The 16,141-nt window shown below is 40.9% G+C and overlaps 1 protein-coding gene across 3 annotated transcripts in view; it reads left to right on the top strand.

The window, feature by feature from the left end:
* Nucleotides 1-16,141, top strand: part of BCL11A (BCL11 transcription factor A) — a 93,190-nt gene that overhangs the window by 69,409 nt on the left and 7,640 nt on the right. Inside the window, exon 3 of one of the 3 annotated variants that reach the window (XM_067565190.1) lies at nt 13,787-15,514. In XM_067565190.1, coding sequence (XP_067421291.1) covers nt 13,787-15,514 — 1,728 coding nt within the window. Of the gene's footprint in view, nt 1-13,786 lie in introns of all 3 variants that reach the window. The other 2 variants (XM_067565191.1, XM_067565189.1) reach the window with 2 other exon arrangements.

The following is a 16,141-nucleotide window of genomic DNA, read 5'->3' as shown; positions in this document are numbered from 1 at the left end:
AAAGTCTATTCAGAGGTGAAAGAATGTATACCTTATTTAACAGAATCTGGGAAAACATTAGAGAAGTAGAAAATGACATGTAAAATATTGCAGTGCACTTGCTACAAAAAATAAATAAAGGCAATAAGGGATGGGCACTACTTCTATATAGATTTACTCCAATGCATTTACTCCAAGTCGCTCTAACAATGACCAGTGGTGTGAATATTCCATCTAGTGTTTCTCCCAGTGAGCGGAGATTGAGTAGTGTCAAAATATCATCTCAGTTCGATTTCTCCAGGAGTGCCCAATGTTTTGCATTAGCATCCTTCAGCAATTTCCCTTAGAGTTTAATTGGGTCATAAAGCATTAATAGTTTTGCTTAGTAATACAAAATAATGTGACTATGTTTCTGATACTGTATTTGTGAGATAATACTTCGTTACATATACCATAGTATATAGGATATTAAAAAAAAAAAAATAACAGTATTAGCGGTTTCAGAGCAAAGTAATGTAAAGGTTGGGACTTAAACCTGTAGAAGCAAGGGGATATGGAATGAAAGGTTAGAAATCTAGATTTATCTTTCCCTCTGTTGTGCTGAAACATTGCTGAGTAGAAAACAGGGTATGTTCTTAGGTGTCATCATATATGGCTTTGCACCACTAGACAAAAACAATGTTAGTGAGCAAGAGGGTTGACAACGTGGATGCTGTATTTCCGGCTTTCATGAGATAAGTCAAAACCCATAGGGCCGAATTTTCTGTGTGCTGCCACTGTGCACCTACATTGGTGAGTGCAACTGAGCCTTTGTGTTCACACTCCAGGACACCCGATCCATTTGCATTTGCAGGTTTCCCATGTGTGTGAAATGAGTGCATTGACATTTTTGTGGTTGCTCCTTTTTACTCCTGGCCAAAAATTTAGCCCATATAACTTTATAATCAAATCTTATAGTCCTCCCATTGATGTCAATCAGAGTTTTGTCGTACTGAAATTATTTATATCATAGCAGCACTTAGAGGCCCCGTTGTGATCAGGACCCCATTGTGCTGGATGCTCTACAGATAGTAATAGATAGTCCTTCCTCTGAAGAGCTTGAATGGACAAAGCAAACCCAGGGGTGGGAGGGTGAAGAGCCTTGCCCAATATCACACAGTAGGTCAGGGCTAATCAATCATTTTTTGTCAAGTTCCACATTTCTTGGTCAAGGTATAGTCAAGGTCCATACTCCAGAGAAAATAATACAAAAATAATAACAATAATGATAATAATAAGTAAATAAAAAGATTTTGCAGTCTGGATTTGGCCTGCATCCCACAGAGTGGCTATGCTGTAGTAGGTAAATGGCAGGGCTAGACCGCATATCTCCTTGAGAGTAGTTCACACCTGATCCACTAGACCACACTGCCTTTGGAATAAAACCTGCAGCAATTAACTATTAGTATCATTTTAATATGCCTTTTTTTCTGCTCTAGTGTCCTGTGCTTTGTATTCAGGTTCAGTACTGTTGCTGTTAGAATGGAAGAAAAGACTAAAAGAGAAAGGGAACTACCAGAAAGAAAAATAGGAAACAATTCATCATGTAGGAGTATGAGAACGAGTACAATTATTTGGAACTTCTCTGTAACTATATAATTACACTGTATTTAAAAAGTGAATGATTAACTTGATTGTCCCTAACAGCCATTGGGTAAATACATAATTATGGACTGTTGACACAGGGTATTGTTTACTGTATGATTGGGTGACTGCTTTGAAGGAGCTTTGATGCTCTATCGGGTCAAGGCTCACCTGAGATTTCTTAGTTGATGGGTCATTGACCTGATAGACCTTAATTGCTTCTGAAGGAGAATATATCTGTCTATCATGTGTGGCTCTAGCTAGAGGAGTTTTAGTTAAGGCCATTTGGATGTCACTTCTGTTTAAAAGTCCATTCATTTAAAATAATTATACAATTTTAAAGAAAAAAGAAAACCCATACTGGGGAAAACTTAGTCATTGCAACAGTAATATTCATTTTTGTCTTTTTAAATAGCAAAAGTGATCAGATGGCATTAGGGACTATGGGCCCAGTCCTGGAAAATCCTTACTCATGCGAATCGTCCCGTTAAAGTCAGTTGGAAGAGAGCTGGAAAAGAATCTGCACGCCAGGGTTTGATCACTTTGTGAATTTTTTTAGAAGTTGTGGGCCAGATTATATCAATAATGAGTTCTGCTTACAAATCTCATGGTACGATATAGCCCAGTGTTAGACACTATGGTTTATATTTTAAATTAATGGGAGTGCATATGTTGAAGTCTGTCTGCCTTTCTATATTATTTGTATTTCTCTGTGATCTTAGTATTTAAGTACAGACTACTTATGTTTGCCGGATTTTATTTATTCGAGAAATTTCTTTTACGTTTTATTTCAAAGCTGAATTTTAAGCACCAAATCATTGTCTGAACCCACCAACTGCAATTTGCTTCCATTCTCTGGTAATCGAAAAGTGACAGATTTCCACCCTCAAGTTTTAAAAAACAAAAATCACTCCCAGACTGGTATCTTACTTGCCAAATTGGAGCCTGAAGCAGTTATTTTTGTGGCCAAATAATAATCGCCTTGAAAACGGTGACAGACACTGAGGTCAGACCAGTATGACTGGCAGCTCCTGAGGGACAGCAGAAGCCATCTCCTCTTTGCCAAGCTCCACAACTCAAGCAAGAGATCAGTTTCAATTCTGGTCTTTGTGTAAAATTAGTTTTTATTAGAATTTTTTTTAAATGAGTAAGAAAAAATACAAAGTATTTTGATATTAGAAGTAAAACGACCACTCACAAACTTTCCATTTTCCTGCAATGACCTGATCCCACACTCATTGCAGTGGATGGAAATCTTTCCATTGACTGCAATGTACATTGGATCAGGTCCAAACCTAAATGTATGCTTATTTAAGCAGCTTTTTCTTTTGCTACTATGTGAGATGTAAACATGGGTTACGTTTCATGTGAAAATAATTCTGATTCTTCTCTCACACCAGTTTTACACCAGTTTTTCTCTGTTGACTTCACTGATGTCACTCCTGATATAGGACTTACTTCAACTCCTACTGAATGGAAGGCTTCCCAGTGCTGTCAGTGGGCTTTGGATCAGGACCGTACGCTTGTGGAGCTAAGAAGAGCAGCAGGCGTATTCACGTTAGCTTTAATAAGATGTTCATAGAGCTCTCACACTTTTCTCTTTGATGATGCCGTGTGGTTTTTCTTTTGAAAGGAGGAGATAGCATTACTAACCCTTGGTCCATTTCCTAGCCCCCTCTCCCCATTCCTTCATTCGCTCCAAATAACCCTCATTTTCCTTTTCAGGCTCTTAGACTTTAAACGTGTGGTAGGCGATAGGTTCTGTTTTTCTTTGACCTTCCTGATAATGCTGCTGCTGTCTAACTTTAAATAGTAAACCATTATCAGACTGCTGCAGCATGACAGCAGGGCCACACCCTTTTAACTTAGAAGCTGTCAGCCTCTTCACCTGCAGAAAGAATGTCTGTTTGCCATAAGGGCTCCACCTTAAATAGGCAGAGGTCTGCTTTCTCTGCACAAAGGTAAAAGGCAGGAGAGTCTAGGAAAATGGACTTGTGGCTGCTTGAACTGTTGGTGCTTGGGTGTTTAGTGGATTGGATTTGCAATTCTCTGTATGGATATTCTTCAGAGGGTCATCTTAGTGCAGATTGCATTTTGTCTATTTTGTGTTCCTATTCCTCAGAGAAGGCACAAAAGGCATAGTCTTTCCTACCTGTGCCCTGGAAACCTGTTTTTTCCTCATCCTAATAATTAGTAGTAGTTGTTCTGCAGCACAAGTGAAAAGCACTCAAATACCATAATGATGAGCGTGATATAAGTATCTAAATTGAACAGAATAGTAATACTTCAGGTTTTGTATGAGAGAAGACCAAGTAATACTATCATCAGGAAATGTAAAGAGATATAATCAATTTAAAAGTAATATTTTGTTTAAATAATAAAATCCTTCCCTGGGTTGTTAAGTCATTCTTCTAGATATTAAAATGGAAAGATAATTACCACTATGACTTACTTTTTTTTATCCTTTATGCTGCTTGTATTTTTTCAGTTTGGACAGTGAAAATAAAGTATCTGCAAAGCTGGTCAAAGCTTTTCTCACAAAAAGATTTTTTGTCAAAAAATGGCCTTATTTGAGAATGAAACATTCTGCAAAAGATTATTAAATTATTAAAATCTGCTTTTTGAAATGTTTTCTGTGACATCTTTCTTGAAATTTTTATGGAAATAATTTTCGAAATTTTTTATTTTACAAAATCTTGATTCCAGTAAGAAGTAAGTTTCAGAAAATTAAAAATTTCAGTTATGATTTCGATGAAGACATTAATAAAATAGGGATAAAACAGGTCATGGAAAAGATAATGAAAAACAAAATGTAGGGGTCACTTTGAAATAACTTTCAGATTTTGACATTTTGCACAAAATTATTTTGTTGTTTTTCAATCATCTCTATTGATCAGTTTCTTTTGTTTATAATTAGTTTCTAGTGGACTTTACTTTCCAATTCTTGTGGGTTTATTTTTGAAATATACAGTAGAAACGGTACTTGTTCATTCTTATCTGGTACTGCATAATTTTCTCATGTATCTTACTGGTATGTTTCCTTTAATAATAATAATAATTAATAATTAATAATAAATAAGCATGATTCACTGCTCCGTTACACCAATGTTGAAATCAATGGAGTCACAGTGGTATAACAGAGTAGTGAATCAGGCCCAATGTTTACTAAAGGTCTTCCTGCCAAAGTATGTAGAGTATGATACAGAAATTATAAATACAGAAAGTTACGGAGAAAAGACCTCCCGCCCTCATAAAATCCCCAACAAAACAAAACAAAATATACCACCACCACCAAAAGCCACAGCCACTTACTTGTATGATGGACCGGTATAATAATGTGTCTTTTGCAATCTGCTCAATCACAAAGCAAAAACAATATTCAGTTAACTTTTAAGGAAAAAATTCATTGAACAATTACAATTCCATCTAACTCAATGCTGCTAACTACCAGGAAAAGATGACTTATGAAAAGTGGGTGTTTTCTCCTGTGTTCTTACAAACAGAAATAGGTTGCAGAAGACTTAGAGGGTAAGTCTACATTGCTGTTGGGAACATGCCTTCGAGTATGCCTTCCAGCATGCTGGGTAGGGGTGTGACACATGCTAGCTCCGCTCCAGCTAGCATGCTAAAATTAGCAGCTTGGATGTTGTGGCATGGGTGGTGGCATGGGCTAGTAACCTGAACTCGGTCCCAAAGGGGCAGGCAGACTTGTACTCGGGCAGCTAGCCTCTGCCACTACTGGTGCTGCAAGGTCCACCCGGCTGTTTTTAGTGAGCTAGCATGTATCTGGGAGGCATGGCCTCAGCTGTAGTGTAAACATACCCAGATTGAGCATGTCTGTTTTCCGTCTCTATTAGCTTCCTGTGTCCCAGTAGTTTGAGTTCTGAAGTTGTAGTTGAGGGCATTTCAACAGAGTGCATTTCCAAAAGAAAAAGATATTTGACAAGCCAGATGGAGGAGAGATGAATCAAGTACAAGTGGTAACAATTAACTCTGTTTCCCCTCCACCCTCTTAAATACTGTAATGATCCAAAATTTATCAGCCTAAAAGCAAGCAATCATTTGATATTAAAGCAGAATAAAGAAATTCTGGTTTAGGTTCAAACTGTTCCTCAAATAATTGTTTGTGAAGAGGGAAGGAGGATAGAAAAGTATTTGTTATAATTTTCACGTATTCAAGACTCAGTAACATTCTTTTTTTTTGTGTGTACATGTCTGGAAAAAAAAGATACATGTGATCTAAGCAGGAGCCTACAAGAGCAGCACACTATTGTAGTAAGCAACCTTGTAATGAAAGGAACCTTGTCCTTTAAACCCTTGTTTTACTTAGCAAGTGTACCTTTTATAAGGAGAAAAGGGTATATTTTGCACTAATAATGACAACACTTTCATGTGCTCATACTTCTAAGCTTGTAGAAAGCACAAAAAGATCTGCATTTTTGGGTAGCTCAATTGGTGGGTGTTCATAGCTTTCTGGAAATCAAGTCTTGTCGAGGTGTCTCCAGTTAGGCCCTTCCTCCCTCCCCCCCCAAAACCGTAGTTTTGAAAATTGAGGCCACAGTATTTATCTGTGATCAAAACAATTTTTTTTCGCTTTCATAATTTCCCAAACCAACCAGAGCAACAGAGCATCATCCACTACATCAATGGGACCTGATCATCTACAGTTTGACACCCTTTTACATACTCTAAACTTGGGAAAATGGGAACTGTCCAAATGATCATGTCAGACCTAATTCTGATCTTATTTACACCTGTAAATGTAGAGTGAGTCTGGAGTCTGTGGCACTTCTCTGACTTCTGCCATTATCCTAAGAAATGCTGAGCACAAGTCCCACTGAGGCTAGGGTGCTTAGCACTTCTCAGGGAGATGGAGAAGAATAATTCCTCCCAGATTCATGTAGATCTTGCCTCTCCCCGCGTTTCTGTAGCACCCACTTGCTTCACTCCTCTGTGGTTTCGTGCATGGAGAGTTGGGTTGGCTGAAGGCAGGTCCTGGCAGGGATGTACATTGTCTTCCTTGGCACTCAAAGCAAATGCCATTGAAAAGGTAATTGAGCTCAGGCTCAATCATACTTTTTGTGCCCGCCTCTCAGTGGGAAACCCCTTCATGGCATGTCCCAATGGTTGAAGAACCCCAGGCAGCACCAGCTGCAGTGGAGAATGGGGCTGAGCTGCTATTCCTTATGGAGCCTCCTGCCTGGTCTGCGCTAAAAAGTTAGGTCGACCCAGCTATGTGAAAAATCCACACCCCTGTGTGACATAGTTAACCTAGCCCCTGCTGTAGATAGCACTACGTCAGTGGAAGAATTCACTCAGGGAGGTGGATGGGAGAATTCCTCCCATTGGCATAGGTAGTATCTACATTGAAGCGCTACAGCGGCACAGCTGCTAGTGTTTCAGGTATAGACAGGCCCTTGGAATCAGCGTGAAGTCCCAGAGCCCCAAATGGTTTGGGGGCTAGAACCACTGCTTCTTCTACAGAGGGGCAAACCCTCCCCCCTGATGGAGGGAACTCTGGGAAGGGAAACCTTGCAGAAATTTCCTCCATGTGCATCCTTTTTCATGATGGCAGTTCCTGGGATACAGTAAAATGGCTCTCCTGCTGGGATTGTGGGAATGCTGGGTCTAGCTATACCAACTCATTTTCAACATCTCCCAGAAGTATAGAGTCCCAAATCCTGGCCCATCTGGAGTCTGGCTTCACTGGGACCAGAATTTGCCCCACAGGGAATGTCGGTGGCTGTAAATGGAATCCTTTGTAAGCTCCACAGGCCCATTGTCTATTCCTCCCTTTTTACTATCCTCCTGTTTTTGCTTTTGAAATCTTTGCCAGATAATGGACTGAGGCTTAGATTTCTTCCATTATAGGGTATTCTGGAATGGAATGTAGCCAGCCCATCTGATGCCCAATGATAGGATATGTACCGAGTCCATGTTTAGCGCATTAATTTGGGAGTCTGCACAAATAAACTTCCACACTGTGTATGTGGAACCCCCAGTCACATCGATAGGACCCTGCATTTGTCATTCCCTTGTTATGGCTTGTAGAATGTCCAGAGACGCATGTGTCCAGAGATGAGCTTTTCTGGATCTACCTTTTACTTTTAAGAACTGAAGGAAGCACTTCCCAAACCCATTGGCATATGCATGCATATTATTCCATTACTCACTTGGCACTGGAAGCATTCATATGCTAGCTCCAGAATGAATTTTTTTTTCAGCAGTGGCATCTAGCTGACAGCTTCTCTTCCCAGCTGGCCTCTTTGCCGGTTTCTTGTCTGGCTCTACTGCTGGTGGCTGTGGACATGCCTGTGGGTCTGGTTCAGAGTCAACTATATTGTGCTTCTGGATGTCAGCTTCTTTTGACTCATGTAGCAGTGTAAAAAGCATTCAAATTTGCTCCACTAAATAAATTTGCGAGCACAGCAAAGAAGAAATGTCTTTTTTAAAAAAGCCCTGTTTAGTGCTAAAAGCAGACATGCCTTCATATTTTATTGAGTAAATGGGTGGACTGCCCTTAAAGGCACTCAAATGCCAATACACGTTCTGTTCATTTGTTAACATTTTTCAGATCAGGAGTTAAATCTGTCACCCACACTTTCCACAGTTAAATCACCTCTTTTATTTTTTGGGGGTAGGGACTGAAGTTTCGTTATTATTTTAGGGGGATGGAACTATTACTTTAGAAATGCTAAATATTGTTCTACTACAGTGCAGTGCAATTTCTTCAGATCTGTGGCTAATAATTTGCTGGATGAGATGTAAAATAAATTGGCAATTGTCTTCAAATACAATGTTTATTAAATATTTTTCTAAAGAAACTGGGCCAGTGATGTTATGTCAGGGTTGACTTTAGCTCATTGTTTTTATTTTTTTATGTAGAATGCCTGCAGTTCAGTAATTCTTCTAGTTGTAGGACAGAAGAGCTTATTTAATCACTGAACAGAATCACAGACAGCCGAGAAGCCATAGAGCAATGCACTATGTGGTGCTGTTTGCGTCCGGGCAGCATGTCATGGTGACATGTCATCTCTGCTGATGCAGCAGTTTGATGTAAACCTCACAATGCAATACCAAGGCATTCTACCATGATTATTTTGTGACTCTCTGCAACTCCCTTCCCCACTGTGAGCTGGATCCTTCACTGAGGTGGGAGTTCTGTTTGGTGCAGCTGCAAAGTGGGTAAGGGGGAAAAGCATGCTAACTGTGTGCTCCCCAAGGCTACTGGGGCCTCTTTGGCCACCAGCATGAGTTAGAGCAGCCACTCAATTACTCCTAGATTGGCGTATAAGGGCCTCAAGGGACCATTCTGCTGGCCAGGGAACACTGGAGAACAGCATGATCCAGCCACACCCCTTCCCACCCTTAGCATGCGCTCTACATCAGGAAGGCTATGGGGAGGTTGCACAGCACAGAGAAATCATAGCATGAGCCAGAATCTGGCCCAGTATCTCCTCTCTGTCCTCCTCCCGTTAGAGGCTGTTCGGAGTGAAAGTGAAGTGCTTCTCTTCACTCTTCCTCCTTCTGTTTCTTTGGTCAGGCAGGGAAGAACCCAGCTGTCTCCAGTCCATTGAGCCAAAACTCTCTGAGCTGTGGTGTGTGTGTTTCCGATCAGGTCTCTGCTTGCTGTGCCTGAGACTCTGCCTTGGGACCTGGATTCCATAGGAGCAAGTGCCAGGGCTCTAGGAGCCTTTAGGCTGGAGGTCGTGGTTTCTCCATGGCATGCAGTGTAATGAAGGTGGATCCTCTTCTGAAAGTATCTTTGCAGAAGTATGTGTTTATTACCCCAGAGCTGAACTCAGAACTAGTACGTTTTTTAAAAAATAATAAAGAAAATGACAAAGGTTTCTTGTATCAGTTTCACAAGTTCTCCTCAAAGCTTGTCTGGATTAGCAGTGGGTTAAAACGCTTAGGGTGACCAGATGTCCAGATTTTAAAGGGACAGTCCCGATATTCTGGGCTTTGTCTTATATAGGTGCCTATTACCCTCCATCCCACTGTCCCAATTTTTCACACTTGCTATCTGGTCACCCTAAATACACTAGTCCTTTCACACTGAAGACTTGGGCTCAAGCCCTGCTTTAGTCTACTGGTCAAGGTGAATTTGGTGGTACTCTCATTCTAATCGATCCTATAAAATAGGAAAATGGGGCTATTTCTTCCAATCTCATCCAAATCAGTACAATTTTGCAAGATGACATTGCAGCACTGTTTTGCATGGGATAACTTTATGTATCACACTCACAATGCAGTGCCTGAACCACCTTCGGGTTTTGTGCAATTTCTATCCAGTTTCCTCCTCTGATGTTTTTTGATCACCTGCCCTCAAACTGCCTTTACTGATGTCCACATCCTGCATATTTTCTCCTTCCTTGACTGTATTATAACCTCTCACTTAGGCGTGGAATTTCATGATGTCACTAGTGACCCTTGCAGAGGTGGACTGTGGCGGGAGCCATTAATGTGAAGCTCCATGCCATGGACCCTCAGATTTCTGGCCCAATAATCCTTTTTCTTGAGGTGGGATTAGAGGGGGGCACTGCTAGACCATAATGACGTCTTCCAGGGTCCTGCAGTAGTGTCAAGGCAGGATCCAAGAGTGCCTTGAGTTGTTTGATTTGTTGAGCAGCATCCCTTGATTTGTTGAGGGTTCTTTGGCTGGGTTGGATATAGACCACATTTAGGTTTAATCTGTCACTTTGTCCCTCTAGGAGTCAAAAGAGTGGGTAACTGGAAACAAAGTCAGCCATAATCCATTTCTCTTCAGATTTAGCCTGAGACCAGACCAAGAGCATTTGCACAACACCCCCAAACCCACATGATTTATTACAGGATCACCAATAATCTTGAGTTGGATGAGGTGCATAGGGTCTGTGGGTGGATCAATGAGGTATGCACTAAGAGAATCCTGGTTCCATCCTGTGATACCCTTAATACATCTCAATGAGTGGAGAACTTTAGTAATGTGACTGGATCCCATAGGTTTTGGGGGTGCAGGACTGGAACCTCCTTGATTCCGCTCCTGGTTCTGGCTTGTCAGGGGTGTGGGAAAACATAATGCAAATCTGGGGTTTGGCCTGACATGTTTATTCACATTTTTACTTGTAGGTCTTGATTCTGCCACCCTTATAAAGACTGAGTAGTACCGTATCTTTCAACTAATCTCACTAAAGTGAAAGGGTCTAACTTGTGGAGTAAAGTACTGTTTGGTGTGAGTAAAATTGGGCCTAGCGTGATTAAGGGAGCAGGCACTAGGGCCTGTCCCTATCGCTATTGAAGTAAATGGGAGTTTTGTCATTGACTTCAGTGGGAGCAGAATAGTGTCCAAAACATGAGATTAGCCTGACTGAGTGGGAAGCTAGGGACTTCTAAGAAAATAGGGACTTTTGTGCCCAGAATGTGGTGGTTTAAATACAACTCCCACTTCTTTGGTGGTAGTGTGTGGATTATTGCCATAATTCTTATAGTTTGGCAAGCCTTCATCAGACTGGAACATATCTCTCGGTGGTAATATAGTCAGTCAATAGCCTTCATTATTAATCAAGCACTAATAGACAAATTAGAAACTGTGTTTCTTCAAAGCAGGAGGTAAATCACTGGTGGATTTTAACTGTTTCACTGCTTTGTCTTATTTCCTTTTTATGTTGCTCCATTGCAAATGTTAGATTAGTTAAGACTGGACAAGTGATGTAAATAAGCATTACTTTAAATTTAAGTTATTATCCTGATTACCAAACATGAATGGTGAATTGAAAACTTGTTTTTCTTCAAAGCAAATGAAGAATAATATTACATTTTACACTTCAGTAAATCAATGTAACCCTAATTTTGCCATGCAGGAAATCAATTCTAGTCTTTATAACAGTCGAAGATGTTATGAACAAAGTAATTTTGCAAATGATGGCCAGTAACACATTTATTGATGACTGTACTTTAGGAATTTAGAATTTGTGATTACTATAATATAATATGCTGCACTGGCAGGGGCTGAGTGAAATACAGATTATATGGTGAAACTGTAATGCATCATTTGCTATTAGTGGACTGGTAATAATTACCAGTTTCAAAGCAGCTTTTTCCATGTAATCTTTAGTCTCAGTTGTAACAGCCCTTCTCATTGACATTATGATTACACTAGCTGCCCTTATGATCTAGAATATCTAGATGATGGGAATACTAAAATGTGATAGTGAAAACTGTATGTTGTATCCTCATTATAAGATAAAATGCCATTTTCTCTGACCTAATATACAAAAATAGAGAAGCAGGGTAGCATTACATTGTTAGCATACTGTAGCCTGATCATGTAGCTTGCAGTATGTTGTTAAAAACTTCCACTTTATGACAGCAAAATAAATGAAATTTTCACATTTAAGTCTTCAGGAGCACAGGAATGTGAAAGTCCAATTGAATTTTGTTCTATTCCCAACAGATTTAAATATTTATCTATGCCTGTATTCACAGCACAAGCTAAACACTGTAATGCATTTTATTCTAATGCCGGCTGCAGTTGAAAAATGAAATGTTAAATATTATTCTAAGGGCTTTTTAAGTGACTAAAGTGTTAAATGCCTGCTATCAGTGGTTGAATCACCGAAATCAGATTGTCAGACTAAATGTATAATAATAGAGGAACCTGAAGGCACCAGGGAAAACTGCTATGGGTCACTATAGCCAGAACCATAGGCTGCCTGTCTGTCATATTCACAAATCATTATTCAATCATTGTAGAATGAAAATACACTTATAAAGCTTTTTCTTCTTCTTTGAAGTGAGGAGGAAAACAAGAAGGTTGCCGATAAGATGATACTAATGTCAAATTTTTCTTTCCAAATCTTTCTGCACTCTCCCCACCCCTCCAAAGTAGGCAATTGTTTGAAATATAATTTAGGTATCTACCATCTAATTTTGTAAAGAGGTTTACCCATGAGTGGGTTATATTGAGTGAGATTATAAATGCATCGTCAAGTAAAATTACAGGTCAGACCAGGAGTGCATTATGCAGTCAAATACCATTGTAAGCCTGGCTTGTTTTGGAAGACCGACATTTTTTGTTCCTGAGCAGACCTCAAGAACGTTTGTTTTTAAATCACTAACTAGCAACTCTATGAGAACTGTCAGGCTGGACTGAACATTAATTTTTGTTCTCATCTTTGCTCTAATTTCAATTTACCAACAGTTATCAGTGAAAGTGAAAAATACTTACTTTGGCAAAACTGGATTATTCTTAAAATTACAGCAATCAATAAAAATATACTAGCCTCCTCCATATTTCATACGATCCTTTGCCTATCACCTTCCAAAAGTCATTACTTTCCCTTGTTTTGCAATATATTTAGCTGTGGCTGCGTTCTTGTGCCATTATTAGTTAGCTTTTTGTTTAGTTATTTATTAGGTGCTTGCTCTTTTATAATGTCCGGGTTATCTCTGAAAATAAATTATCATGAAATAGAGTTAGCTAGCTACTTGCCAAAGTGGCATTTACCATCCTCAAATTCTTTTCAGGGTGAGAGAAATAATGTGACTCCAGCAGGGCATGCATCCAGGCTTCTTGGCTACTTTCCAGATATTTGACTAGCTGAGCTGCATCTTTCTGTTTCTTCATCTTCCTTTTTTTCTTTTCCTTTTTTTCCACCCACTTGAATCTGAAGCTCTGCTAAGGGCATGAGATGTTGTCTAATTTTCTGCACATTGTTAGTCTCTCAGAATAATGAGGAGGATGATAATCTAACATTTCTCATCTTCTTTAGCTATCATTGCACTTCGGGCTGCTTCTTTCAACCAATATCTATGTTTTTGCACAATACCTTTCATAAAATTATTTGTAATTTTTTTTTTCATTTTAAATATTAGCCAGGTAAGATCAATATATCTGTGGAGCCATAATTAGAATGAATTTACTGAATCATCTTTTTGATGGATCTTTACTGTTACCAGTTCACATACTCTTCTGTTTGGTAGGGAAATAAAAAAGACAGGAAATCAGTTCAAATTTGATAGGTTAAATGTGTAAGCTCCCCTACCTCATAACTACATATTAGTTAGGTTTCTGTTTCTCCAGTTTAGATTTAACGTTAGGGAAAAGAAAAAGTAGAAAGAAACCCCCCCCCCCAACAACCATCAGTCATCGATAAGCAATTCAGTGATTAAACGTTTATGTTGCTGTTGTATTATTTTGCAGGTAAAGATGAGCCCAGCAGCTACACGTGTACAACTTGTAAACAGCCTTTCAACAGTGCATGGTTTCTCTTGCAACACGCACAGAATACTCACGGATTAAGAATCTACTTAGAAAGCGAGCATGGAAGTCCCCTGACACCGCGGGTTGGTATCCCATCAGGACTAGGTGCAGAATGTCCTTCACAGCCACCACTCCATGGAATTCATATTGCAGACAATAATCCTTTTAATCTGCTAAGAATACCTGGGTCAGTATCAAGAGAGGCTTCAGGTCTTGGAGAAGGGCGTTTTCCACCCACGCCTCCTTTGTTTAGCCCTCCCCCCAGACACCATTTGGATCCACATCGCATAGAGCGTCTGGGTGCAGAAGAAATGGCTCTTGTAACCCATCACCCTAGTGCCTTTGACAGGGTGCTGCGACTGAACCCCATGGCCATGGAGCCACCAGCTATGGATTTCTCCAGGAGACTAAGAGAGTTAGCTGGAAACACCTCCAGTCCACCATTGTCACCAAGCCGGCCCAGCCCTATGCAAAGGTTACTGCAACCATTCCAGCCAGGCAGCAAACCCCCATTTCTGGCAACACCGCCCCTTCCCGCTCTCCAGTCAGCTCCTCCTCCTTCCCAGCCTCCAATAAAATCCAAGTCTTGTGAATTTTGTGGGAAAACATTCAAGTTTCAGAGTAATTTAGTAGTACACCGTAGAAGCCACACTGGAGAAAAGCCCTACAAGTGCAACCTCTGTGACCACGCATGCACTCAGGCCAGCAAGCTAAAACGTCACATGAAAACACACATGCACAAGTCCTCCCCTATGACAGTCAAGTCAGACGACGGGCTCTCCGCAGCCAGCTCCCCAGAGCCTGGAACCAGTGACCTCGTCGGCAGCGCAAGTAGTGCTCTCAAATCGGTCATGGCCAAGTTTAAGAGTGAGAATGACCCCAATATGATTCCAGAAAATGGGGATGAGGAAGAAGAAGAGGATGAGGAGGAAGAGGAAGAAGAGGAAGAGGAAGAGGAGGAGGACTTGGCTGAAAACGAAAGGCCAGACTACGGCTTTGGCATTAATCTGGAAGCAGCCCGTCACCATGAAAACAGCTCCAGGGGCGGTGAGGAAAGCCGCTCTATGCCGGACGTCATGCAGGGGATGGTTTTGAGTTCCATGCAGCACTTCAGCGAGGCTTTTCACCAGGTCCTCGGAGAGAAGCATAAACGAGGGCACCTGTCTGAATCCGAGGTGCACAGAGACACTTGTGACGAAGACTCGGTCGCTGGAGAATCAGACCGCATTGATGACGGCGCAGTTAACGGCAGGGGGTGCTCACCTGGTGAATCCGCCTCCGGAGGTTTATCAAAAAAGCTGCTCTTGGGTAGCCCCAGCTCTCTGAGCCCTTTCTCCAAACGCATTAAACTTGAGAAAGAGTTTGACCTGCCAGCTACAGCTATGCCCAACACCGAAAATGTTTACTCCCAGTGGCTGGCTGGGTATGCTGCCTCTAGACAGCTAAAAGATCCATTCCTCAACTTTGGAGACTCCAGACAATCGCCTTTTGCCTCTTCCTCCGAACACTCATCCGAAAACGGAAGTTTACGCTTCTCCACGCCTCCAGGAGAGATGGATGGAGGGATCTCAGGCCGCAGCGGCACGGGAAGCGGAGGAAGCACCCCGCATATTAGTGGCCCAGGCCCTGGGAGGCCTAGCTCAAAAGAGGGCAGACGCAGCGACACTTGTGAGTACTGTGGGAAAGTCTTCAAGAACTGTAGTAATCTCACTGTCCACAGGAGGAGCCACACAGGCGAAAGGCCTTATAAGTGTGAGCTTTGCAACTACGCCTGCGCCCAGAGTAGCAAACTCACCCGGCACATGAAAACACATGGTCAGGTGGGAAAGGACGTTTACAAATGTGAAATTTGTAAGATGCCTTTTAGCGTGTACAGTACCCTGGAGAAACACATGAAAAAATGGCACAGTGATCGAGTTTTGAATAATGATATAAAAACTGAATAGAAGTTTATTAATACTCCCCTCCCTGCCCCTGGTTCCCTGTAGAGTTTTTCTAGACCTTTGTGATTAAAATCATGGAAGCTAAGGATATTAAGAGAGTGCTTGTCACCAGCACACCTGTTTATTTTCTTTTTGTTCTCACCGTTTGAATGCATGATCTGTATTGGGGCAATACTATTGCATTTTACGCAAACTTTGAGCCTTTCTCTTGTGCAATAATTTACATGTTGTGTATGTTGTTTTTTTATTTTAAATTAGACAGCATGTATGGTATGTTATGGCTATTTTTAAATTGTCCCTGATTAGTTGCTGAGCAAACATGTTGCTGTTTCCAGTTCCGTTCTGAAAAAAC

This window comes from Emydura macquarii, unplaced genomic scaffold (genome assembly GCF_026122565.2).
Source record: "Emydura macquarii macquarii isolate MOO-44397 ecotype Brisbane River unplaced genomic scaffold, CSIRO-AGI_Emac_v2 contig_2676, whole genome shotgun sequence".
NCBI lineage: Eukaryota > Metazoa > Chordata > Testudines > Chelidae > Emydura > Emydura macquarii.
This window is presented reverse-complemented; position numbering and strand designations above follow the sequence as displayed.